The sequence below is a fragment of the Eptatretus burgeri genome, chromosome 1 (genome assembly GCF_056783735.1).
Source record: "Eptatretus burgeri isolate ZD-2024b chromosome 1, Ebu_testis_v1, whole genome shotgun sequence".
Lineage (NCBI taxonomy): Eukaryota > Metazoa > Chordata > Myxini > Myxiniformes > Myxinidae > Eptatretus > Eptatretus burgeri.
This window is the reverse complement of record NC_140961.1, coordinates 141,978,667-142,005,189: the sequence shown is the minus strand read 5'-3', so window position 1 is coordinate 142,005,189 and position 26,523 is coordinate 141,978,667. Positions and strand designations below refer to the sequence as shown.

General features: G+C 42.0%; 1 protein-coding gene and 1 pseudogene across 4 annotated transcripts in view; both read left to right on the top strand.

Moving 5' to 3' along the window:
- LOC147035645 (uncharacterized) overlaps positions 1-22,620 on the top strand; it is a 121,565-nt gene extending 98,945 nt beyond the window's left edge. For all 4 annotated transcript variants that reach the window (XR_015049192.1, XR_015049193.1, XR_015049194.1 and 1 more), the window contains 2 exons: positions 20,508-20,591; positions 22,076-22,620. Coding sequence is in view for 1 of the 4 variants with exons in the window: in XM_085845842.1 (XP_085701968.1) it covers positions 20,508-20,591; positions 22,076-22,155 (164 nt within the window). In the remaining 3 variants the exon portion in view is untranslated. The remainder of the gene's footprint in view (positions 1-20,507; positions 20,592-22,075) is intronic.
- Positions 22,621-24,377: 1,757 nt separating this feature from the next.
- Positions 24,378-24,518, top strand: LOC147035644 (signal recognition particle RNA; annotated as a pseudogene).
- Positions 24,519-26,523: the final 2,005 nt, after the last annotated feature.

Below are 26,523 nucleotides of genomic sequence, written 5' to 3'. Positions count from 1 at the left end.
CAGCGATTAAAACGCTCGGCCGCACTAATTAAAATATAATCAAGATAAGATTGGTGCGTTGCCAAGGGCACGCTCCCTGTTCAGGTAACCACGTGACCTCCAGCTAAATAGCATAATTAGATGGTGGACACTGGAACTCGTGGTTAACTGGGAGGCGTTCGTGGTTCTAAAACAACCCACCGTACCACAACGTTAATTGTGAGCAGTGGCCCCAGGTCCGGCTCTTCCAAGGACAACCGGGGATTAATCTCCGAGTGACAAGCTGGTGTCTCGGTTTCTGTGGCCGTAACAACATATATATATATATATATATATATATATATATATATATATATATATATATATATATATATATATATATATATATATATATATATATATATATATATATATATATATATTAGGGTGGTTCACAATATAATGGTATAAGTAAAAGTTTTCCAAATTTTGCCAGATCACGTTTTGCCTTGTTCTTATTGACATTTTGAACATCTGTACCAAAAATTGAGCCAATAGGACACCAGTAAAGGGTGGCACACTTTTTCCCAATTTTTATTGCTCAACCTAAGCTCTATGGACAGTTGCATAGAATTACTGAGTAATTGCTAACATCATGTCCCAAGCTCTTTGCTGTCACTATGAAGGATGCAGCAGCCTGACGATTGGATAGACCCTCTCTGTCCCATGTTGTTGTCAATGAAGCAACAAGTACTTCAGATGAGCCTCGCTTCTTTAATCCTGCATGTGAGATATGGCTGGGCTTGGCAGGCGTTGCCCTGTAAGCGAACTCTTCGTCTGAACCATCTTCAGAGGCTGTTGATGAATCTTGTCCAACTTCTTCCCTCAATCGAGATAGCGTGTGAGTACCTCGGATACACTTCTGTTTTGCCATTGTTTCTGCACTGTGTTCAGCTCTTGCATTTCTCTCAGCTTCTCTTGCCCTCTTTCTCTTATCCTTCCCTTGCTGAACCTTGTCTACACATCCAAAAGAGCATGACATCCGGTCTTCTCTTTGGCGCCTTAGAAATTCTTTGTCTTCTTCGGGGATCTTCAGGTCGAATATGTTTGCTGCAGCAATATCGAAGAGGTCCTGAAGATCCCCTAGCCAAGTTTCACGACGTAAAAGAGCTCCATCCGTCTCTCTGTTTTTCTCTTTTATTAGTTTCTTGTACTCCGCATACAGCTTCTTGATCTTTTTTCGAAGATTGGCATCCGTCATTGTCAGTAAACTGGCTCTCTCCCATATCTTCTTTACTTCATCCATTGTTGCTGTTGTCGCCTTTGATAATGCCTTCCCCTCTTCAATATGATAGAGGAGGTGGAGTAGCACTTGCTCCTTTGAGGGAAGGAGAGCTCCTAAAATGGAAGATAGAGGGGGCTTCTCGAGCAAGTTACATTTCTTTCTTGATGCCATTATTCCTGAAAATAGAAAAAAACATCAACATTGTGAAAAGGTGTGCCACCCCTAAATGTGCAGCAATTGACTCCATTTTTGGTTGGTACAGATGCTTACAATGCCAATTGGAACTAGACAAAAAGCGATCTGGCAAAATTTGGTGAAAATTAATTTTGTGAAACACCCAAATATATATATATATATATATATATATATATATATATATATATATATATATATATATATATATATATATATATATATATATCTTGGCCTGTATGTTTGTTTCTTTATGCAAGCGCAAAGAGTTTGACCTCGTGCTACCAAAGATATATGTATATATATAGATATATATATATATATATATATATATATATATATATATATATATATGTATATATATATATATATGTATATATATATATATATATACATATATATATATATATACATATATATATATATACATATATATATATATATATATATATATATATATATATATATATATATACATATATATACAGATGAATTGTGAGAAAATGGCAGTTTAAAACCCTGAGTTAGGTGCACCATGGTAAAAAATGTGATCCTATAAAGTTTTGTCATGATTGTTCATTCCTCACATTACAACTGTGTTTGCACTCTTTCCCACCACCCCTCACTGTATTCAAACTTTAGGTGTGTGTGTGTGTGTGTGTGTGATTTAGCATTTTCGACTCAGCAAGGCGGTTCTGAGATTTCAAAATGGATATGACTTATCAGGGAGGCCATCATTACTTAGCATGGTTTAGTTATTTATTTTGATGAATGTCGTGCGGTGATGATATTCGACATGCATCAGTTTATGTATCGACAACGTTGTCCACCCTCCCCAATGAGTGTGTCGCAGCAACATCACCCCTTTGAACTCCTTCTTAGTATTGTACCCCATGTAATCTGTCTTTCATGTTCTTTTCAAGCATTTTGATTGGCCTTGAAGCACAAGTTTGGGTGGAAAACCCAAGATGGCCACACCAACCATCAGCAGCCAGGACTAGTGCAACCATTAGGCAAATTCGGCGGTCACTTATTTTGGGAGTGGTAAAATTTGGGGGTCACCACCTAGTGGAAAAATTTGGGGTTGGTAAAAAGTGAATGAAAAAACTATTCATGAAACTAAACAAGCAAACAAGCAGACTGTGCATGTATTTTTCCATTAATACAAACTGTTAACGTCCAGCTCGGCAAACCAGGCAATTTAGCCCGCCTTGGGGAGGCCAGAAGTATGCCCCATGAGAGTGTATTGAAGACCCGCGAACGCCATCTGAAAACTGCCGCTAATGGAGGATGCTACTGCAACATCTTTAGCTCTGCGAATGTCGACTGAGCTCCGCCATCTTTAGCTTCCCTGAGCAAACCCAGCACCGACTTCACACAGGCATCATGTGGGAATCATTCAAATAGTTCTTTCTCTGCTTTGTCTCATCATTTTCCCCTCCGCCTTTACTATCTGTGCTACGAACTGTGTTGACTCTGGTAACCGTATGAAGTTGATGGAGATATTGTGGGTGCGAGGGGGTGGTATGATTGAAATTGTTGAATTACTGTAACACGTGAATTACTGAACCTGCTGAAGAGTTGGAGATACCGTTTGAACCAGATCCGGTCCATATTAGGAGGGGAACCAGGAAGCAGTTCACATATGAAACAGATGATGAGCCGATTCAGAACCCCAAGGAAAAATTGAAAGTAAACTTTTTCTTTTTCAATCCTTGACACAGAAATCCAATCAGTTGATGAACAATTCACAGAGATGCATCAAATTAGTTCTTTGCTTCCTTTACGATGTTCACAGTTTGCAGACTAGAACATCAAAGCAAATGATGGAACATTGCTGGAAATTAGAACAATCTTTACAACATGGGGACTCCAAAGATGTTGATGCTTCAGATTTGTTCAGATGTTGACCCAACCCCAACCCTAAACCTAACAGCTCGTCAATAAAACATGAAACTGCACACAGCATTGACCTGAAGGAACTAGTTTCCACATTTGGTAAAGATCAAAGCACGGAAACTGAAATTCTAAATTATAATGATAAAGTTTGTTGCAGGAACACCTAGTTTCATTGCATCACGTGATCCATATTATACATAATTATGTGCTGTTTTTCTCGTGCATATCCTGTGAAAAGTGGAGAACAATGACAATGTACAATCAGTATCGTATTCTCCTTTCGCATCTAAAATAAGTATTTAATTACAATTAATGGTACATTCAAAGTACTCCACCCTCATGACAAATGAATAAATAAATCCTCCAGCTCGTAACATTGCCACCGTGCAGTATGTGGAGACGGAATTGTACTTCTGAGGTCAATATGTAGAAATGATACTTTCTCACCATGCAGCATAAGGAGACGGATTTGGAGTGAGAGGTGTGCAATAATTGATTGATTCACTTCTTAATTGCATAATTAAAATAAATAAAAGTCGTTAAATAATTGATTTCTCAATCAATTTCCCAATAGCATACCTAAACCACCACTGTTTCATCCGAATCTGAAACACTTTGAAAATTCATTCATCGAAAAATGAATAATTAATCGATTAATTGATTAATTAATAAATCAAAAATACCCTTTATAGCTAAATCACTTGTTCACTGTCGTGTCCAAATATCAGCTTCCAAGCTCAAAAGGTGCCCAACATATTGTCAGAATGAGAAAGAAAATAAATAAGTAATTAATAAAACAATAATTAAGTAATAAATCAATTAATTAATTAATCAAAAATAAAAAAATTCATTTTTTTTCCAAAGCACATCTTCACTTTTATTCCTACATTTCAGCTTCCGAGCTGAACGGATGGCTGAGATATCACCCAGACAAACAAACAAACAAGAAAACAAACAAACAAGAAAACAAATAAACAAGAAAACAAACAAACAAGAAAACAAATAAACAAGAAAACAAACAAACAAGAAAACTAGAACGAGCACTCATAGAGCGCATACCTTCGCCGCCACTACTTTTTTTTGTTCTTGGTATGAGTGTGGGGAACTGGTTTCATATGAATGGTCTTATGACACAAACCACATATCTATAATGTCATGACCCCCCCCCAACTTTCGGGGGCTACGGACTAAACAACAATCAACTCACGTCGTTTTGGCGAGTCTTCACTCACAAGCTCGGTGAATACAACGTTTCAACAAGAGAAGATAATCTCGTTTGATGCTGGTTTCATGCAAATCGAATAAGAATTGACTGAGTTATGCCGAAAACCACATATTTTTCAAGGGCGTGACCCCCCCCCGACATTTTACCCCAACCGGTGACATGTGTTATGACGTCATTGTGTCACAAGATCGGGCATTAAATTCTGAACATTTTGGTGCTGGGTTCATGTAAAGCGGACAAGAATTGACCGCGTTATGACAAAAACCGCATATTTTTCAAGGTCGTGACCCCCCTGACCTTTGACCCCTAACCGGTAACAAGAGTATGGGCGTCATTGTGTCATATTGCATATCACAAGATGAGGCAATGAATTCTGAACATTTTGGCGTTAGTTGCATGCAAATTGAATAAAAATTGACCGTGTTATCGTAAAAAGACGATTTTGACCTTTTCGTAACCTTGACCTTGACCTTTGACCCGAACGATCCCAAAATCTAATCGAATGCTTCCTGGCTAATAACCAATCATCCCACCAAATTCCATGCAATTCGGTTTCATACTTTTTGAGTTATACGAATCACAAGATTACAAATAAATAAATAAATAAATACACGCCGACCAAAACATAACCTTTCGCAGAATGCGAAGGTAACAAACAAACAAACAAGAAAACAAATGGAGTGAAAACTGAGAATCTCAAGCAATCTCACTTTTATAAACGATCGTTTTATCTTTTTGTCTTCAGGGTCTTATTGGGTCTTCAGGGTCTTTTGGATCTTTTGGGTCTTTGGGTCTTTTGGGACATTTGTGTCTTCAGGATCTTGTGGATCTTTTTCTGTCTTCGGAGTCTTTTGCATCCTCGGGGACTTCTGGGTCCTCTGGGTCTGTAGGGTCCTCGGGGAGTTTTGGGTTATCTGGGTCCTTGGGGTCTTTTGGGCCTTCAGTGACTTTTGGATCTTTCGGGGTCTTTTGGGGCCTTGGGGACTTTTGCGTTATCTGGGTCTCTTGGGTCATTAGGGTCTTGGGGAATTATCATTCAACCAGGACGTCATTCATAGGCCTATAGTCCTCATGGCTTCCCGGACTGACTCACAGCTTCACCGCATCACCGTACTTTTATATTTATATATATATATATATATATATATATATATATATATATATATATATATATATATATATATATATATATATATATATATATATATATATATATATATATAGATATGTTGAGGTGACAAAGGTTAAAACCTGGGTGACAGTGGGACTACATTTGGACGCAAAAAGCAGAGGAGTTAACGAACAGGAAAGAGAAGAGGGGAGGAAACGCAGAACTCTGAAAATGCAAATACGAGGCAAGGTTGGGTTAATCGGGGTAGAAAAGTTTGTGAGTAAAGGTGGAGGATGACATGAGATGGTGGTGCACACCTGTTTGAAACCCTTGAGGGAAGAGTAGAATTTACAGCCTCTGGAAGGCAGTTCCATAAACGTGACAAAACAGTTTGTATAATACTACTGCAAACACTTAATATGTAGATAGTGTCTTATCAAACAGGGCAATAGCATTGTATGGTAACCATTGTCAATAACATGTTATGGGATAGGGAAGTTCTTTCTCTTCTTCATCTTTTTTCGTGTACAGCACAAAGCTTTGGATAGCATCATTGGCTGACGGCATGGCTGTGCTGTGGGTTTGGGTAGGAGGAATTTGGAATTTGTAATTTGTTGAGGGTGCCGGTGATAGCTCGTAAACCCTTCGGGAAGGACACCGTAGGATATTTAACATCCACCAACGAATTCCGGCACACAGGACATGCAGGTTAACTTCCATCTGATTGATGGCACACGCATTGATGAATCACCCTGCCTGTGATACACCGGAACGACAGTTTGTAGCAGGGTCGGGATTCTAACCCAGGCTAGACAGCTTAGTGCGAACCTCCTGTCCATCTTTCCAGCCCTGCAGGTAATATTAAGGAAGGTAAAAGTTGAAAGAAAAGAAGAGGAGAGAGAGAGAGGAGTGCAGTTGGAGAAAAGAAAGGAGAAGGAGGAATACTAAGGACAGGAGGATGGGTAGAAAGTTTTGGAAAAAGGCCTTTTTACTGACATTTTTATGCATGTTTTTTGTCAATGGCCCCTCAATGCTTCTCACAAACAAAACAGTGTATGAAGTGGAAGAAAACTTCCAACTATGGTTCAAGACAACAACCACACAACATTCTGAGAGTTTTCATTCCTTCCTAAATGCTTGTACTCCATGCAAACAGCCATGTTGTACAACCTGTGTTTCATGATCTTTCCAGTGTGAGATAGACTTTCAGTTCATTGTAACTCGAGGATATAAGAGTAAATAAACGGCAGCTGCTCTTTCCAAGGCCACTAATCCAACAATACATAAATATTATTTCCCTTCACATGACTGAACCCAGATCAACAGGCTAATCTCAGATGTGGACATTCCATATAAGCTGGCATTGGAAGGACATTTTTTTTGGATAAATGTATTGTTGTGGTTGAGGAAATTCACAAACCACCATTCAGGTCCCTTAGGTGAGATATCTCTGTAAGTATATGTGTAGTTAGGCCCAAACCCGTTGTTTCGAGGGAATAAATGTCATTCAGTCGGGCTGCGACTCTTCAGGATAGCCGTTTTTCTTTTACTATCTTTATTTTGGACCAGCCGCCATTACTATCACCACCAACCACAACGCCGCTTCACAACAACAACCACCAACCACAACGCCGCTTCACAACAACCACCAACCACAACGCCGCTTCACAACAACCACCAACCACAACGCCGCTTCACAACAACAGCCACGACCTTTACCGTCACAACTCGCCACCATCGCATCACCGTCATTCCCACACCATGGGCACCGATACTGGACTCGTGTAGGGCGCGCACCGAGCAGCGTGTTCAGAAACATCACAGACTTTCCGAGAAAAACGGATCAAAAACGACTCACGCCCACTTCTGTTCCGTCCTATCGGCGAGCTGGGGCGATTTGGCCCCGCCTCCAGGGCGTTGGAGTGAGGACGCTATATGCAAATTCATGGATCAAAAAGCATTCAGGCCCACTTTTCCTCGGTCCAATGGGGAGCCAGTTAGAGAGGTGAAGGGTCGGAGGCAGAGGGTCAAAGGTGAAGGAGCGAAGCCATGGGGCTTATATAAACGGCTGCGTTCGTCAGTAAAGTTCAGTTGGCAGTTGTGAGTTCGGAGGGGAGAAGTCAAGAGTGAAGAGTTGGGACGAGCCAAGAGAGGAGACAGAGAGGGCGATTAGACGGAGCTGTGGAGAGGTGGCGGCGGCGAAGGCAGACGAGGGGGTGCTCGCGTCGGTGCCGGGAGCTGCAGAGGGAGAGGCCAGCAACGCGACCGAGGTCGAGGAGGAGACGCTCGTCGCGGGACCCGAGACAGGGTGATATCCTCCTCCCCCCCGAGCATCAACAACCCCCTCCTGTTTCCCCCCGCGCTGAGATAGTGCAACAAGGGGGCCCCTTTCCCACCCCCTACCAGACACTGTCCGCGAGGCCCACGGAGTTGGGGCGCCACCGCCGCTCTGCGTCTCATCATCAGACGGGTAGGCCCGACACGGTCTCGGCCCCAGGCCCACCTACCCCCCTCATCCTGGAGGGTGGTTCTTTTTCTTTTGCTTTGGGTATCTGTGTTGTCGGCGCCGTCTGTGAAGTAAAATTGTATAAGTGTTGCCGTGTGCTCGGTAGTCGGATAGCTCTGCATTGTGTTTCTCTTTTATATTTGCTGTTTGTGTAATATTGTGTTTCTTCTCCTTTTACATGTGCTTTTGGTGTAATTGTATATGTGTGCTTCCCGTTCATCGCGAAATAAATGTGTTATGTTGAACTGTTTTCCCGCTTCGCTTCGTCTTTTCTTTCATTGAATCTCCATCTTGCTTCACGTAAAGGGTTGGTCGTGGGCTAAAACGCCCGATAATTAATCGAACCGTCGAGGCCGACGAATAACACCGCTCGGTTATCCCGATAGTACGGAACGGGTCGCTTAAAGTGGCCCGTGTCCGAAGTCGACCTGCGGCAAGGTGCGATCGCCCGGTCTACCCTCCGTGTGGGTACTTAGGTAGGTCGAATTTGGCGAGCAACCCTATCCCACGCGGGGGCCGATTGGCACGATCGTGGTGAGACCGAAAGGTCCACCCGTGACTAGTTCCCGGCGTTAGTCCGAGAGGGTCACGACTGGATTGTCCGTCCGGTGGGCGACGTGCCGCGATTCGAGTTACGTGGCCGTTCGCACGCCGGCGGGCGCGAATCCGCAACAGTATCATACAAAACAAATCATGACGAAGGGTGGTCAAAAGTCTTGAACTTGAGTGCTGGAGAATATTCAAGTTTGCTTCGTTGCTCTTTCTCAAAGTAATTTTGATTCTCAAGGTATTTGATCTGATCAACGGTTCGTCATTTGTATTCTGGATTAGAGACTTGAGTTGTAATACCATATAATTACTCACAGGTCATCCCTGTTGAATAGACAATGCTAGTGTTTTACAAAGAACCAATTATGTACGCATTGCATCATCAACTCAAAATAAATAAGAGGACAAATAAATTTCAGCAAATTTAAGACTAACTGATGGAATGGAAAAAATAATTACAAGCCACCTAATTATTATTATTATTATTTTTATTATTATTATTATTATTGGGGGAGGGGGGGAGAGGGTGGGAGGAAATGAAGAATTGAAAAAATAAAAGGAAGGGAGGATAATGACAGTTGCGAAAGAGGGGGTCATGGAGAATGGGAAAAGTTTGGGGAGAAGGAAAATGCGTTAATTTGGGAGTAGATAAGAGGAGAGGCAATGGGAGTGGAATGTATGGAGTATGTGGGTAACTTGTGGGTAGGTGTGGGTGGTTGATGGGAGATGTCAATGATTCAACCATATTTGGGGACATACTAACTGGTTATCTCAACCAGCCACTTCCAGGTGAGCACCCAGGGGTATTGCCCCTATGTTTTATGTAATGCTGTGATGTTGGCTGATTTCCAATTTCCCAGGTTGATATAGGAGACCAGACCTGAAGTGTACTAAAAAAAAAGAGAAGAAGCAAATACACGAAGCACAAATGTCGAAGCAGGTCACACTTTATGACCCGTGAATGACCCGAATAGCGGTGTCCGTGAATGACATTTGTCGAAATGGATGATTGAGGGAGAAGAACTGTAAATACTCATTGTAATATGCAGTGTTGAACTTATGGAAGGTCCTTGAAAAACTCCATGAAAGCTGACCACCACCTGAGGTTCAGTCTCGTTGATCCCTCATCGAACATCACCAGGAAATTCCAAAATATGGCACAGATTTATCAGAACACAGTCATCTCTACTCTTGCAAACAATGCCGTGATGTTTCTTACATTCGCTCTTTGAACTGTATTTTTTCGAAACTCGACTCATGAGCAATCACGTGAATCTTTCTCAATTGTGATTATTTTTGTCTTTCACTTGCTTGGTGCAGTGTGTGCTGAAAAACTGACCAAAATGTAATGAAGGAGTAAATTCCAGTTATTATCCTTTGTATGTCCTAAAATCACCAAAACTTGTGACTTGAAAGTAAGAAAGGAAATGGGTGACATTATTGCAGCATTTCCTCAAAGGACAAAAAAAAATTTCGCCATCATTTAAGTGCAGTATAATAAGCACGCAGCTCTCAAACAAACAAACCAGAAATGGTTACAAATTTTATGCATCACCCAATGATGATTGCATATTCAAGGTTTCTTTTTAAAGTGTGCCCGCAATTGCATTTTTTGATATTTGACCTTTTGACCCTTCCCCAGGGGAATAGTATTGTCCTCAGGGGACGGGGCCAAAAATGATACTGCTTTTTCACCTTCATGCCATGTTATGATCGTAAATACCAAGTTTTGTGAATTTCTGCGGAACCGTTTTATAGAAGATATTGTAAAGGACAAACAGACAGACAGACAGACAGACAGACGGAGCCAATTTCAATATCCCTCATTTTTTTTCAAAAAGCAGCAGGTAATGTCTTTCACGCTTTATATGTGTACACCTATACTTGTCAGTCATTTAAATATATCCCGACTGGGATGGTACTTGGAAGCTTATCAGCTTATCTTTTTCATATTTAGCGAAATAAAGGCTAAGGCAGCATGAAAGTCAAGGATGGTGATTCATATATTTTTTTCATAAATTTAGGAACACAGGATCTGTAAATTATCTGGGCCCTGGCCTAATGTTGTGACCCAAATTTGGTAGTATTCTGACTGGTGGGTCTGGAAAAGAAGATTTTTGAAGGAATTTATGTGATTTTCCCAAAGATTGATGAAGTCGGCCATTATTACACACTTCTGGTCACATGATCGGCATGACTTCGGCAATTTAACATCCCTACCCTGACCTAATAACATCCCTCCCCTAGTAACCCAAATTTGGTAGCATTCTGACTGGTGAATCTGGAAAAGAAGATTTTTGAAGGAATTTACGAAGTCAGCCATTTTGACCTACTTACAGTCATGTGACCAGAACGAGCTTTGAAAATCCTGTTACCAGTCAGGAGAGGAACGTTGCTGCCAAATTTCAGCCAGATCAGCCCAAGGGTTTGGCCGGACAAGCTGAAAAAGGAGACGGACGGACGGTCTCTGCGCGATGACAATACCTTATCTGGAATTTTTAAATTCCAGATAAGCTCATTAAAAAATAATAGTGGCAATACCCCTGAGTGCTCACCTGGTAGCGGCTGGATAAGATAACCAGGGAACCACTGGAGGTCATGGATAACCCACAAAATATGTAATGGAGTAAATACCTATGCAATTTTTTTTTAAATGCTGTGAACAAACATTTGTACATCATGGGTGATGAAGGTTGTGGTGAATGTTCATCGGAATAGTGTGTGTAGTTTCTGAGAAGAAAGCAAATACCTCTTTTGGGCGGCAACCCCCTTGAAGACCCCCTTAGACTTCGATTTTTAAAATGGTGTGACCAAGCTTTGGTACATCATGAGTGATTAAGGTTGTGGTCAAGTTTCATAGAAATTGTGTATGTAGTTTGGAGAGGAAAGCAAATACATATTTTGGGGCAACCCTCCTGTAGACGCCCTTAGATCTCTATATTTTTAATGCCATTAACAAACGAAAATTTTTAGTTGTGCCAAACTTGTTGCAATAATTTTTTGGAGAAAAAATAGCCTTAGCTCTTGCTCAACATTGTGGTGGTGGAAGTCCATACTCTTTATCAGAGCAATGGGGGTGCTCATGACAAGTCATGAATGATTCCCTGGCTGACAACCAATCCTGGATAGGTGACCACTCTGTCGCAGAGTATGGAAATCTGCTGAGCAGTCATAGGCATCTAAGCCACACCATTGAAGGTCATGCCACAAGGCTTAGCAAACCCGACCACTCTAGATGCTTACTCTACAGGGCCGGACGTGAATATTTTCCAATGTTTTTAGATGTGTTCTCAATTATAAATGGCACAAAAAGTTTGAGCCTCCATTTTGGAAACATTATTCCACCACATTTTTGCTACAAATATGTGAATTTCATCGAGAGGAGAATTATTCCCGATTTGGAATGACATTCCTAGCAAAGGGGATATTTCTATGCCTGGTGTTGCCTTAATGGTTAGGGTGGTGGGATTGGAATCTTAGGATCCTGAGTTGAAATCCCCCTTGGCTGTTGAATTAATACCAGGTAGGGTTAACTCTGCCTGTCATCCTTCTGAGATCGGCAAAAATGAGTGCCAGCATACTGGTATCCTGTGTCAGAGTGGCTACCCGTCCAGGATTGTGTCCAATAACAAAGGAGACTGTTTCGGCAGCACCAACGCTCTGCAGAGAGTATGGTCCCGATGGATGGATGGATGGGATATTTATTTATTGTATATGCAAGTTGTGTAGTTTGGTGGAGGGTTTGGGTCGGAGGAGGGGGATGCATTGAGAAGAAGGAAAAATTATGAATCTAAACAGAAGAGAGAGAATGAGAGGGTTGGTGAAAAAGAAGAGAAAATTAATTTAGGATGAGAAAGAAGAAATAGGAAGGGAGAGGTGTATTGGAAATATGGTTGGGAAGTGGTGGGAGGTTAAAACTCCACCTTACAGCTGACCACACAGTCAGAACATCGACAATCAACTCAGATTACAGACTATTAACTAACAAGTATAAAAGACATAAAATGTCATAGTCCCCGTTGTTTTCGTAATTTTGCTGTATGGAGTTAAAGGGCTCACGCACATTTATGTACTTAAATGGCCACCAGTCTACCAGTCGGCCATCTTTGATGGGATCGCAAAATAAAGTGAAGGACTTATGTACGCCATCATCTACTGTGTTTGTGCCAAGTTTGAACAAAATCGGACAATGCACGCCTGAGAAATAGTCGGGGACACATTTAAGGAACAAAATGGCCACCAGTCGGCCATCTTGGATCTCATCTCGAAAAACAATGACGCACATATTATGTAAGCCATCATTCATTATCCGGGTACTAAGTTTGAACAACATTGGTGAATGCATGTCCAAGAGATAGTTAGGGACGTGTTCAACATCAGGATTTTTTTAAAAACTAAAATTACTGCCAGTCGGACATCTTGGATCTGATGTCGAAAAAAATGACATGTATATGTTTACCATCATGCGTTGTCTTTGTGCCAAGTGCGAACAAAATTGGTCCGTACATGTCCGAGATATGGTCACGGACACACACACACACACACGCATGCACGAACGGACACAATAACCGAGACCAAATCCATCAGCCCCCGATTCGGACTGAGTCCAACAGAGGCTAATAATACAAATATAATGAAGCAAAGCAATTAAATAGTGCTGTAATAAAGTCTTGCAATGGAATAGGAAAAATATTGGCCATCACTTGGAAGAAACGTTTTAGTACAATTGAGATATCACGGACACACACACACACACACACACACACACACACACACACACACACACACACACACACACACACACACACACACACACACACACACCATAATGGCTTCAGGTTCCACTGATAACCCTCAAAATTCCAGCAAAACTCGTTTATTTATGTCACTAAGAGCATTCATGGAGTTCTTCGTTGTGCTTATCTAAAGCATTCCAGTGGCAGATGGAAGGTTTTGAAAGAGATTATTCCAAATGAAAATGGCCAGTTTTAAGAACTTTACTTTAAAATCAGGGTCATGAGTCAAGTACCGAATTTTCACGCTCGAAATCCGAGTTTAAATCAAGTGTGCCGGTATCCAGGCAGAGCTATTTTGCACACACGGGATGGTGTCAAAACAGGGAAATCATTTGTTATCAAGTTTGAATGCGGAATGCGCAGAGTATGCTCGGTGCATTTGCCAATTTCATCACAATTATGAAATAAACCTTAATTAGGCTTGCTGGATAGGTTAGAAGTATGCACACTCACATTTGAGCTGTCTCTCCTGGCTAGTTCGAGTCTCGACCCAGCTATAAAGTTTCATCCTCGTGTTTTGCAAGCAGGGTGAGGAATCGATGTGCGTGCCATGCATCGGAAGGATATTAAGCCAGAGGACCCATCTGCCATCACTGGTCTTTGTGGATGTTGAACAATCCAGGGTGTCTTTCATGAAGTTATTGCCGGCACCCAAAACAAATTTAAATTTGTGTCTGCCTTTAAAAATATATTATTTTACATGGTCGAAGACTCTAGTGGAGCTGTCACACACACACACACATCCCACACATGCAGATGTACAGACGAATGCACAAGACACAGCAGAGGACTGTTCGATGAGACAAATGCACAGAACACAGCCACTGAGCTTGGGGGAAGCGCCATCACTTCCTGGGGCACTCTGGGTACCAGGTAGCATACTCAAAATAATGCCACCGCCTTTCTCACCATACTCAGCCGGGCATTTACGAAGGTGGAATTTCTCGCTCCCCCATTGATGCCAACCTACAGTATGTGGCTTGTCTGTGCTCTTAATCTTTCAAATGCTGAACGTCAGGCAAGGAAGCAGCATGTACCATTGTAAATGCAAGGTGTCTTTGGTATGACTTGCCGGGGGTTTGAACCTCCGACTTCCCAGACTCGAAGCTGATGCTCTAACCATTACACCACCGAGTCTGGATCTTCGGTCAAACATTTGACCTGACCAGCGTGTTTGTGAAAAACTTGGTCAAAAAAGTTCCAGCTGACTCCACAATAAGTTGTGAATAATTGTGGCCTTCAACAGAGCAGATATACCTAGTGACATCAAATAAGCCTTCTGTTGTTGCTGATTTTTATTTCTTCATTATCAAGCACAGTATTAGACCTCGTCAGAGCCCTCTGATGGAAATGATGAGATATTTATTATGATTCATTAAAATTCAAGTGTATAATCGAAAATGTAGTGCTTTTGTCCATTGTTCATGAACACCTTTGTGATTCAGATATAAGTATGCTGGTGCCTCATGAACTTGTCACCGGGGTCGAGTCTGCGTTTTATATATCAAAGAGCCGTCTAGTCTGGTTTTGATTCAATATGATTCCCGCCTGAGATCACTGGGATTAAACAAAGCTTGATTTGTCTCAGTTTCTTTAATGTACTATTCGGTAGTTGAAATGTTATCGAACTTTGAGTCTCCCTCTAAGTTTTCCTTGTTTAACGTTGAAAAGTAAAACATGGTGTCTCGACAATAAGTGTGGGGTTCGAAATGCATGCGGACACCACTTGCGTCCATGCTCATCATTCTTTTGGAGGGTTTTGTTTCAAAGTAACTTTTACAACGAAGTGCTTGCCCTCTCAACGAGGCCTTGAAGAGCTGAAATGGCCTCATGTTTGTTTACAAGAGATTTTATTTATGCTTAACCACTGTCGTCCCTCAATCCCAAGTTCAGCATTTCCAAGCGCCTGGGCACATTCTTCCAGGAAGGAGAAGGAGCTGTTTTAAAAGAGGAAAAATTGCTGCAGTTTTTGCTGCCACCCTTGACAGCAGCTCTTAGACTTAAGGAGTGCTGGGAGCTTTCCCAAGAACCTTGTGAAAGGCGGCCCGGCCTGGATTAGCATGTGTTAGTCGCTTTCTTGGGGCCTCTGTGACAATGTTGCATTCCGGGTGCTTTATGCAAAGGAATAGACAGGCCTCTCTAATCTATGGCATTCCAGCTTTGCAAGCACAATCAGCAATGCACTTAAAATAACCAAGGCCTTGAAAAACGACACATACTTATTCCTTTCAGACATCCTTTTTCAGGAATTATCACCCTTTTTGAGAGGGGGTTGCTGGGACAAGGAGGTAAGTGGGGCCAATAGAATCACTGAGCCTCCCTCATTTTCTGTAGACCAGAGGGGTCTATGATGGGTGGTGTGAATAACCAATATAATTCTTGGCATTGAAGTTGTGAGTGCTCAGTATAAATATATCATCTATCTATAATTCCAGCAATGTGTGTGTGTATGTGTATGTGTATGTGTATGTGTATGTGTATGTGTATGTGTATGTGTATGTGTATGTGTATGTGTATGTGTATGTGTATGTGTATGTGTATGTGTATGTGTATGTGTGTGTGTGTGTGTGTGTGTGTGTGTGTGTGTGTGTGTGTGTGTGTGTGTGTGTGTGTGTGTGTGTGTGTGTGTGTGTGTGTGTGAGACCGCTGTTTCTCGACAACCACTGGTCCGACCTAATTGAAACTTGCCAGCTATATTGCTGGGGACCTGAGTATGTGCCTTTTCAAGGTTTGATATTGATCGGACAAGTGGTTCCCAAGTTAAAGCCATTTATTTACCAACCAATGACAGGACACGTTGCTGCGGCCATTTATTTACCAAACCAATGACAAGACACGTTGCTGCGTAGGCATGGCCGATGGGGAAAGGGCGCCGCAGTTACCGTGGTGTAGGAGTGGCAATGGTCAATGGCAGCGAATGTCATGGCAAGCAAAGACAGGGAGGTAAACTTGATTTAAATTTGGATTTTAATTAACTCTGTGTGTGTATCACAGCAGTTGTTACTTCAATGAAAGCGATAATTCGTGCAATGCATGTGAACATTCCGTACGGGCACGCACCACTTCCGGATAGTGATGACTTACTGTATTCTAATAATTTCTCGATTTCTTATGCGCATTTATAGATAAACACAATGCCCCAATCTAGTCGTCGTTTACGAGAGCGAAGGAACGGCCTGTGTGTTTGTTTGAAAGTTTTTTTTTGGGGGGGGGGTTGCACGTACGGCCACGCATGTATGGCCACGCACGTACAGCCATGCACGTACGGGCACGCGAGAGCGAAGGAACGGCCTGTGTGGTTGTTTCTGGTACACGGTTTGAAAGTTTTCTTTTTTTTTGCATGTACGGCCATGCACGTATAGCCACACACGTACGGGCACATACTAGTATAGGGAACTTGGGCTAGCAGGATGGCCTAGAGGTATGCATGCTCACTTCGAAAATGTTTCGCCTGGGTTTGAATCCAGACCCAGCTATAAAATGTCATCCTGGTGTTTCCCAAGCAGTGTGATTTATTAATGTGTGTGCCATCCCTCAGATGGATGTTAAACTGGGTGTTGGTGGATGTTGTTCATGTTCATGCCCTCTAGCGGCATGAGTTGGTGGATGTTGAAAATCTCATGGTATCCCATGAGTTATTTCAGGCACCATAGACAAATTACAAATGAGGCTGAAATGACAGGTGTAGTGTACTCGCCTTTGAGCCATGTGGTCTGGGTTTGATTCCCACCTTGACTATAAGCTGTCACTCTTGTGATTTGCAAGGAGGATATTGCATCAATGAGGTACTTGTTGGTTTTGGTAATGTAATGGATTCACAATCATTATTCGACTTAAGATGTACTACTGTAACTCTTATGGATATTTTTTTTTTAACCCTTATGGTATGGATTCTCAGCTGGTATTTATGGATTCCCTAGTTAAGAGGTGCTCGAGGTATATACACCCTTATCGGGACAGCTTGTCGATTATTTTTCTGGAAGGATCCACTCGGTGCTGATGATGGACATGATGCCAGAAATACATCTATGGATTGATTATTTTACCTTGGGGGTGAGCTTACAATCCTGCCAAAAAAAGGCTTCTAAAGCAAATGTAGATTGACCGATACTGCAGTTTCCAGTATAGTGGCTGACACTGCATTAGGTCGTGGATGATAATGAATTTTTCAAAAACTGCAATTGAGCTGGTTTTCCCATTTAATGTTGACTAGCATAACCCGCGCTCTGCGCGACATGTTGGGGTGGGTGTGTTTGAGAAAGGAACTGATGCAGAGTATCAGTAGTAATTTTACTTTAATGCAGTAAGTGGAATACGATTTCACTGTTTCAGAACCATTTTATTTACTTTTTTTGTACCATGCACCCCATATGGTCTTTGAGATAATGTAAGCCGAATATCATGTTACTCGAGCGCAGAACAAAGTCGAAGATAGCGTGACACGAAACCACAAACTCGGAAATAATATATAAGATAGTTATCATCCCAGCTGCAACTTAAAGTTCATATCAACTGGTATGGTTACCTATACAGGGTAGTTGTGCAGCAGGCGCTGGTGTAGCACGGAGGTTCATGATTGTGATGTAACCTACTTTTAATGTAAAATGTATATTATGTTCCACGCATGTCTTGCTTGATGCATATTTATGTTCCACCCATGTGTTGCATCAACTCTGCTGCAGATGGCGAGTGGACTCTGCCCCGGCCTGGTGGGGAATGTGCATGTATGAAAAGGCACGGTTTTTACAATGCATTTGTGGTAGTTTAAATTGAAGAAAAGGGAATTTGAAACTATGCAAGTGTTGGTTAAACTGCCTGGAGCATTATTATTCAAGAATCGGGACATATAGGCCATTCCAGGATAATGGTCACTCTTCCTTGTCACATGCCATTGTCCGACTTTAAAATATCAAATCCCATTTACTTTCTGAGGGAGGGGGCGATGTAAAATGTATGTATGTGTCTATGTATGTATGTATGTATGTATGTATGTATGTATGTATGTATGTATGTATGTATGTATGTATTTCATCTACTCTTCTGGGAGGATTTGACTTCAAAAGTTGAACCTCTTATGCATATGCAAGTTTCGTTTGATTCCATCAAGTTTTGAAAAAAACTTTTTTGCACATCTTGCCCTTTTCTTCCTTTGTGGGGACAGTGGATGCAATTGGAATTAACCAAGCTATATAACCACAATGCCATATCTATGCACATAAGCAGTATGCAGGTTTTTGCTTCATATATATATATATATATATATATATATATATATATATATATATATATATATATATATATATATATATATATATATATATTGTTGTGGTCTCGGGACTCGAGCCTACTATAAGGGGGAACTTCCCGGTTTCTCTCGAACTCACCTGGACCGAAGGCTACCTGGAGTGAATAACTTCACCCCACGGTGGGTTGCAACACAACTACAATGCCGACGACACAACTAAAAATGTCAATCGAGCGACCACGAGTCCCAGTGTCAAACCGTCTAACAACTGTTTAACTGGGAGTCCCGTGGCCCCCCGACCGGGGAACGCACCCTTGGCAAATGTGCTACTTACCTTATCTGGTGATCTTGAATGCAGCCAAGCTGTACCGCTAGCACACACCAGACCCTGCAAATCGAACTGTCGAGAATCTCAACCTCCCCGGGTGTTTATGTGCGGACAGTGCTAGACCAATGGCGGAAAAGACGGACACGGACAGATCGGAAATAGATTCAACAAGAGCAGGTTTATTTACAAAAGTGAGGAGCAAGAAAAATAGGTGGGAGGGAACGTAAGGATTTCAATGGCATTGACCACTGAAAGAAACCCCAGTGACTGCTGAAAGACAGGTGCAAACGACCGTTGAAAGGAGCCTCAAGCAAATGCTCCAGGGTTCGCTCTTTCATAAGGTCGGCCTGGAAGTTTCGACAATGTGCGCGTCACATTCTTCGACAAAGTTTTGATAAAGAAGAGAGAGAATAATCTAACGATAAAGAAGAGAGAGGGAAATTAATGATAAAGGGAATGTAAGGAAGGGATCAGCACACACCCACATTAAATGGCTACCAAAGCCTTGCGACAACCTTACATGTGCAAAATAAAAACAGGGGGTAAATCCTAATCTAACTGTTCTAACACAGTTTGGATCCCACTGACCCATCTTAAGGTAAGGGACTGTTCTAAACATTTATTATGTAAATAACTATGCTGAAGGACCTACGTGTCGGGAGTGCACATTTACAATCGCGGTTTCTCAAAACCGCAACAATACGTAACCCAGGTTATTATTATTTTTAATCTTTGGGAACGATCAAGGCAGTGACCTGTTTCCTATACACCGCCCAAATAAAGAGATGGGTCAGAAGAACGTGTTACACGCTTGGAACAAGATCTCCCCAAGGGTGGGTACTCTGCTAGTTCTCTTAAATACCAACTCAAAATTACAATACATACAATTTTCAATAATAAATATAATGGAATGACAATCTTAAATAATTATTATTGATGGATTATAACTGTAAAAAAAAAATTGATTCTCGATACGAAAAATAACTGCAGTAAGTTTTTGCTATATCTTGTTTATCCAGCAGTCCAACATAACTTCAGCAATTCACAAAGAATTCCCATTGACATTGTTCCTATCCTGACTCCCAAGAATGGACACGTGTGCTTGAATCTCAACGGCAAGGAGGAAGGGAGGATAACTGATTGTTTTGCTCTTTCCTTGCACAAGTTGGTAATGTCAATGATGAACAATGCCAAAGCAAACGAGAATGCTCGTATGAAAGCTTATTATCACAATTACCACGCCTAACGTCATGTCACCATTTATCATGGTCATCCCATGGTAACATCTACTCCCCAGCATGTGTAGTGTAATCAAAGACACAGTTACAATAAAAGTTTGAACGTTTTTTTTTGAATGGTAGTCATGAACATTGACTTGCGCTGTTTGTTTCTCACTCATCCTTTCTTTTGTAGGTTTGAGACTAGGATCCTGGTCCATTTCCACCGCAAGGGCTTCCTGGCTGAATGGGGGTGTTGAACGTTTCCTCCAATCAAAAAGTGCGTAAGTGATTAAAAAAAAAAAAGGTTTTCGTACCTAATTCTGCATTGGAGGAAAAAGATTAGCTCAGCCAGTGAGCTGACTTAGTGAGATGCATAAGAGCTGCATTGGGGGCAAGGAGAGAGAAAGAGAGAGTTTGGAGTAGTAGGGGAAACCAAAGGTAGTGCGATCATACCAGACCCTTTTAGTTGTGTAATAGGTATCCAATCTGATGCACTATACTCTGTGTTACAGAGCATTGGCTGTGCTGAGCCGGTTTCTTGGCAAGGGTCATGCTGCACGGTCTGTCAATAACTCTCCCAGCAGTAGTTAGGACAGGAATTTGGCATTTGTTCATGGTAACGGAGGTAGCTCACCTACTCGTCGTGAAGGACACTGTGGGACCTTTCATGTCCACAACTAATAACGGCAGTCGGGACACCCAGTTTAATGTCCATCAGTGGGATAGCACGCACTTTGACAACTCACCCTGCCGATGAACACCAGGACGTCAGTTATTACAGCTGGGTCTGGATTCGAACCCAGGCTACATGGCATGGAAGCAAGTGTGCATACCTCGAGACCATCCTGTCGACGTAATCGGTCTTTGGTTCTTAAATGACAATTTATTTTAAAATAAATAATGAAAATTTCCATTTTAATGCACTGAATAGCCTGAGAACAAGCCAAACAAACAAGAGCTGTGAACAAACATGATGAGAGAGAGAGAGAGAGAGAGAGAGAGAGAGAGAGAGAGCAAGTGAGAGAGAGAGAGAGAGAGAGAGAGAGAGAGAGAGAGAGTATTTTATTGATTCGGATGAAAACTTGGAAGTTTCTGAGTACACCGGCACACAGTGACCAACTGCTATTCAGTACAAAGTTGTTTATTAACATTAGCAACTCAGAATCTCCCATTACAGGATCACTGATCACACCTTCCTTGCTTCCAGCATGGTTTCCAAGCTTTAATTAAGATGCAGCTTTCTGAATAAAGAATGCGACAAAGAATCAAAGCAAGTGACTCCGAGATGAGCTTGCAGAGGTCTGCGTGCATTAAGGGCCATCTAGGATGGCGCAAGCAAGGGAATGGGTGAGGGTGGGAGAAAATGAGAAGAAAAAAAATTGAGAAAAGGAAGGGAATTGATAGGAAATTTTTTTCTAAAAAAAGGGAAGATAGGAGAGTTCAGCAGGATGGAGGAGAAAACAAAAAGGATCTTCAAAAGGATTGAGTGGTAAATGTCGGACAAGTATGATGGGATGGTTGAGGGAATCGAGCATTCCACTGTATTGCATACGTAATATGCGGATGGCGCCAAAGAAAACTGATTTTGCGAGTTAAACGTACTAAGAAAAGTGGAATAAAAATAAATTACAAATACTGTCAGCCATTTAGATTTTGTAAAAGTGTTTTCACTCAGCAGTGTATTCAAGAATTTCATTCAGTAATTTATGGTAGTGGAGAGTAGCAATGATTCACACTACCATTTCATGTTTGTTTGTGCAGCATTGCCTGGAAATTTATCCTCGACTTTCAGCATTCCCACTGACACCTTCCAGAGGCTAGAAGCTAGATGTTGCCTGTGAAACTAGAAAAAGGGAGATTTGTGTGACCTGGGAGGTGGGAGGCTGAGAACGCACATCTTGAGCAGAAAAACATGGCAAGGATGGAGTTTGCCCAACTGACAAGCCTCGCTCGGCTGTCAGCAGCTGACGTCTGCACCCTGGTCTCCCACACACCACCGCAAACTCTCAGCAAAAGCACCACTCTGCACCTGGATTACTCCGGGCTTACCTGTGCGAAGTAGGTGCGTGATGTGCGTATTACTCACATGGACAAAAAGTTACCTTTGGAAAGTATTTCTTGCTGCTGTTGTTTTTAGTACATTTATAGCTCAAATGTCATTGATTCCCTTTCATTTATTTACTTGAAATGCAAATGTGATAGAGCCAGGTTGCTCCAAGGACAAAAAAAAACTGATTTCGTTGCTGACTTGCTGTGATTGGTCATCATGAACTGATCTCGATATAATTTGGGATTAAAAAAACAATCCTCCTTATTCTTTGTCTTCTTCTTATTTCATATGCAGCACATGGCTGGGGGGAAGCATCACTGGTTGTGGGCTCAGCTGTGCCACTGATGCAGTGCCCTCTGGAAGTGAGAGGCAGGCATTAGTAATTTGTTCAGAGTGCCGGCGATAGCTTTCCTACTCTTCACAGGGTGTGTGTATATTGGCAGGGTATGCTTACACATTAAAACGTACTTCACCATTGTCTCAGGTCCCTCACCTGCATTATTTTTCATTTATTTATTTTCATTTGTTTATATTTTCATTTATGGATGTTGTCCGACAGTTCTGTGATTTTTCCCGGTGTATCAGCTTTGATGTCCATCGGGACACAAAATTTCAGCTTTCTACGTCACTCAGAAGGCACCGATCTTTAATATCAGTCAGTCAGTAAGCGAGTCAGTGAGTTAGTGGTTAAAAACAGTTTTATATATTAGATAGTAGCAAATGCAACCCGTCGCTTCACTGATGGGGCCAATAAGGGGGATGTGGGGGAGAAAGCGAGGAGGCAGGTGCAGGGAGAGAAAGCATAATGGATGAAGAAGGGGGAGGGGAGAATGAGAAAGGTGGGGGGGAGGTGGGGAGAGGAACATCTCACCAAACATTGTTATACATCTTGAGAGGGAGAGGTGCGAGGAGGTGGTGGGTGAGAGAGTGAGAGAGTGAGAGAGAGGTGGGGGTGAGAGGAGGAAAAAAAACAACACAGGTGAGGGGTGGAAATGGTATCAGCAAAGAGAATGATACATGATACTTAATGACCGAACACAAAAAAAAAAGTCAGAACAGCTGTACACACAACGACACAACAGATTTTGTCAAGTAATCTGCTGGTATATCTGCAAATTTTGATATTCCAGTTCCAGAGAATTTGTGGGAACTTGAACCAAAAGCAATCACTGAAAACATGGAAGTACCACTCACGTACGACCAAAGGATCTCATGGAGCGTGAACATGGAAAACAAAGCATTGCAACCAGATATCACACTTAGGTACAAAAAAAAGAGAAGAAGGCATTGCTAATTGATTTGTTTTTTGACTACTGGTGATTTTTGACGAAGCAATGCAGACATCAAGAAAATTACCAAATACCAAGACTTCAAGAATGAAGTTAAAAGATCCTTGAAGCTGAAGAATGCCCAAGTTGTACCAGTGATAGTTGGACCAATGGGAATGATGATGAAGAACCTAACAGAGATATTAAAAACCATCCCTGGGAATATTACAACAAACGAACTGCAGTTGGAAGCTGTCCGTGGCTCAGTGACGATCCTGGAAAGAGCCCTCGACACACAAATTTAAGAACAGAAAACTTCACAGTTTTGTCCATGAATCATGACCACTTACCGAAATAAAGGTGGATACTTTAAGCCCAATGTCAGACAGCCCACCCTGGGAAGACTCATTCCACATTCTGAAACCCCATATGCACACACACACACACACACACACACACACACCAAGTTCCGTTGTGGTAGTACAGTTTATACACATACACACACACGCAAATGTACACCTGCATAAAATACATTAAAACGACAAACAAAAATATTTACCTTAAAACAGAGTTCTTCGAAAGAGGAATTCAAGTGGGAGATTAGCAAAATTCAATTGAAAAATATATCAAGGCACAGAACACAAAATGTCGATCTATGCTCTGTGCCTTTACAACCAGATCACGGCAAACACCTGGTCGGATGGACCTTCTTGTTTTTATAAATGCATCGATGTCGAAGTGTAATACTGGGCGTAGTGGCGTGCGCCTGTAATCCGGCTACTCGGAGGCTTGGGTTGGAGGATCGCTTGAGGACGGGAGCTCTGCGCTAGGCCGCGCTATGAGAGGGTGTAGGGCAGCCCGGAATCATGGCGAAACCCAATCCTTATCCCTGTGTCGTAAGAGGCGACCAGGGTTGCGTCAGGAAGGGCATCTGGCGTAAAACTTGTGCCAAATCAGTATGCGGATCATAACGGATGATCCGCTGTGGCGACCCCTAACGGGAGCAGCCGAAAGACGAACAACATCGACGTCGAAGTGAGAGGTGCATTACAAATGGACATCACACAAAAAGGTAAAACAAAACGATGTTCTGTAAAAATATAATTGCACATTTTCAGCGGATTAGACACCTCGCGAAGCACCAACCGCACAGCACCACGGGACCGAACAAACGCGAAAACAAATGTCTAATCGATGGTAGATTGAAAGCATGGGTACTTTTATCAAAACGAACAACCAAGCAGCTTGGAGAGCTCTCGCCAAGTGGCTTAAGCACTCAAGCAAGCACTCCAATGAAACAGTTGATAAACGGCTCGCTTGGCACACGATTAGCAATCACCGAACCATCATATTAAACATCCACCTCCCAGAGATGCCCGAAATGTCAAATATGTCCGAATTGGACAAGTGAACATTTTTGTAGGAGTTGGAACTGCTTGCAAGTTCGATTCTGGAGCTTAAATTTTTGTAATTCTGCTTAGTTTAAGAGATACTCGCGGTGATCGCATGTGTGGAAATGAAATAAAGCAACCAGCACCGATGTCTCCGGGCGTTCATAAGCATTGCAATGTACCCATCGATGATTCTTAGCTATGATGAACAGGCATTCGATAATAATAAGAGTGAGGAAAGTGAAGAAAAAATACTTCATCGTTAAGAAATTGTTGTGGCCTGTTCCAAGTCAAGGCAAGGTTGAGCAGACAAAAAAAAAAACATGGCAGCTTCAGACTCCAGCGAGGTTGCCTGATGAGAGCACTGAGCAGATGCACCTGATGAAGGATATAATTAAATAAGGCCGTTAATTATCTTCAAAAGGGGTGTTTTAATTAATCCAAACATCCAATATTCACTCATGCACTTCCTTAGAGTTCCTTTTGTGTGGATGTAAAGTTTCAGGCTACTAGGTTTCATGGTTTTGGAGTTATGGAGGAGACAAACTGACACACTGACTGATACACACGCACACACACACATTGACATTTATTAGTATAGATTTCTTTACACACATCTTGAAGGCAGTAGGCACTCCAGGTAAACATTCAGGTGACATACCCGTCGCCATCTTCTTCTCAAAGGAATGCTCCTTATGTCCGATAATTATGAGTCACAAATCGAGCCCGTTTCCTTACAGCTGGAATTAGAGCACAATCTCTATTTACCGTCAAAAATTACCGATAGGATGGAAAAAGTAAGTTGAACTTCCTTTGACCAATGCATCAGCAAGCATTTACTTCCTTCAGCCGATGAATTGCGGCTTCAAATGTGACCATTCCCGTCTGATCTTGGAACATGAGCAAAGTTGAGCCAGATTGGTACTCGTAATGGAGACCTTGTGGAAGGTCGGACGTCACACACAGTTAACGGAGGACAGGAAAAGGCCATTCGAGGGCAATCTCGCCACAGGCAAGATGAGCCAAATAGCCTCGTTGTTGGCTAAGAGACAAAAGGATGGCTCAGTTGGTTGCATGCTTGCTTCTGTGCTGTCTGTTACTGGATTTATTCCCACAAGGAGTCGAATTTCTGCTGTGGAGTCAAATCACCGTCGAACCGCCATCGCTGGTGCAATGCATGCAGGGGTCACGAGCTTCCAGCACACCAGTCTACAGATGTTCGATGGAAATACGTCCGGCATTTAGGTTGTGGATATAAAAGATCCCTTAATATTTGTTGGAAGAAGTGGGCTTTAGTTTTATGTGCCAGTATGCTGCTAAACCAAAGAGCTTAGTTGTGGCATGGATTGTTTATTGAACAGAAAATTTCAGGGTGGCCATCTTGTTTAGACAAGGCCTAAGTTGTGAGTCCACTGAGCATATTGCTATTAAAGTTTTCATATTGATACACTGTAATTTTATTGTGGTGGTATTGACTTGGAGGATGGTGGTTGTTGTAAG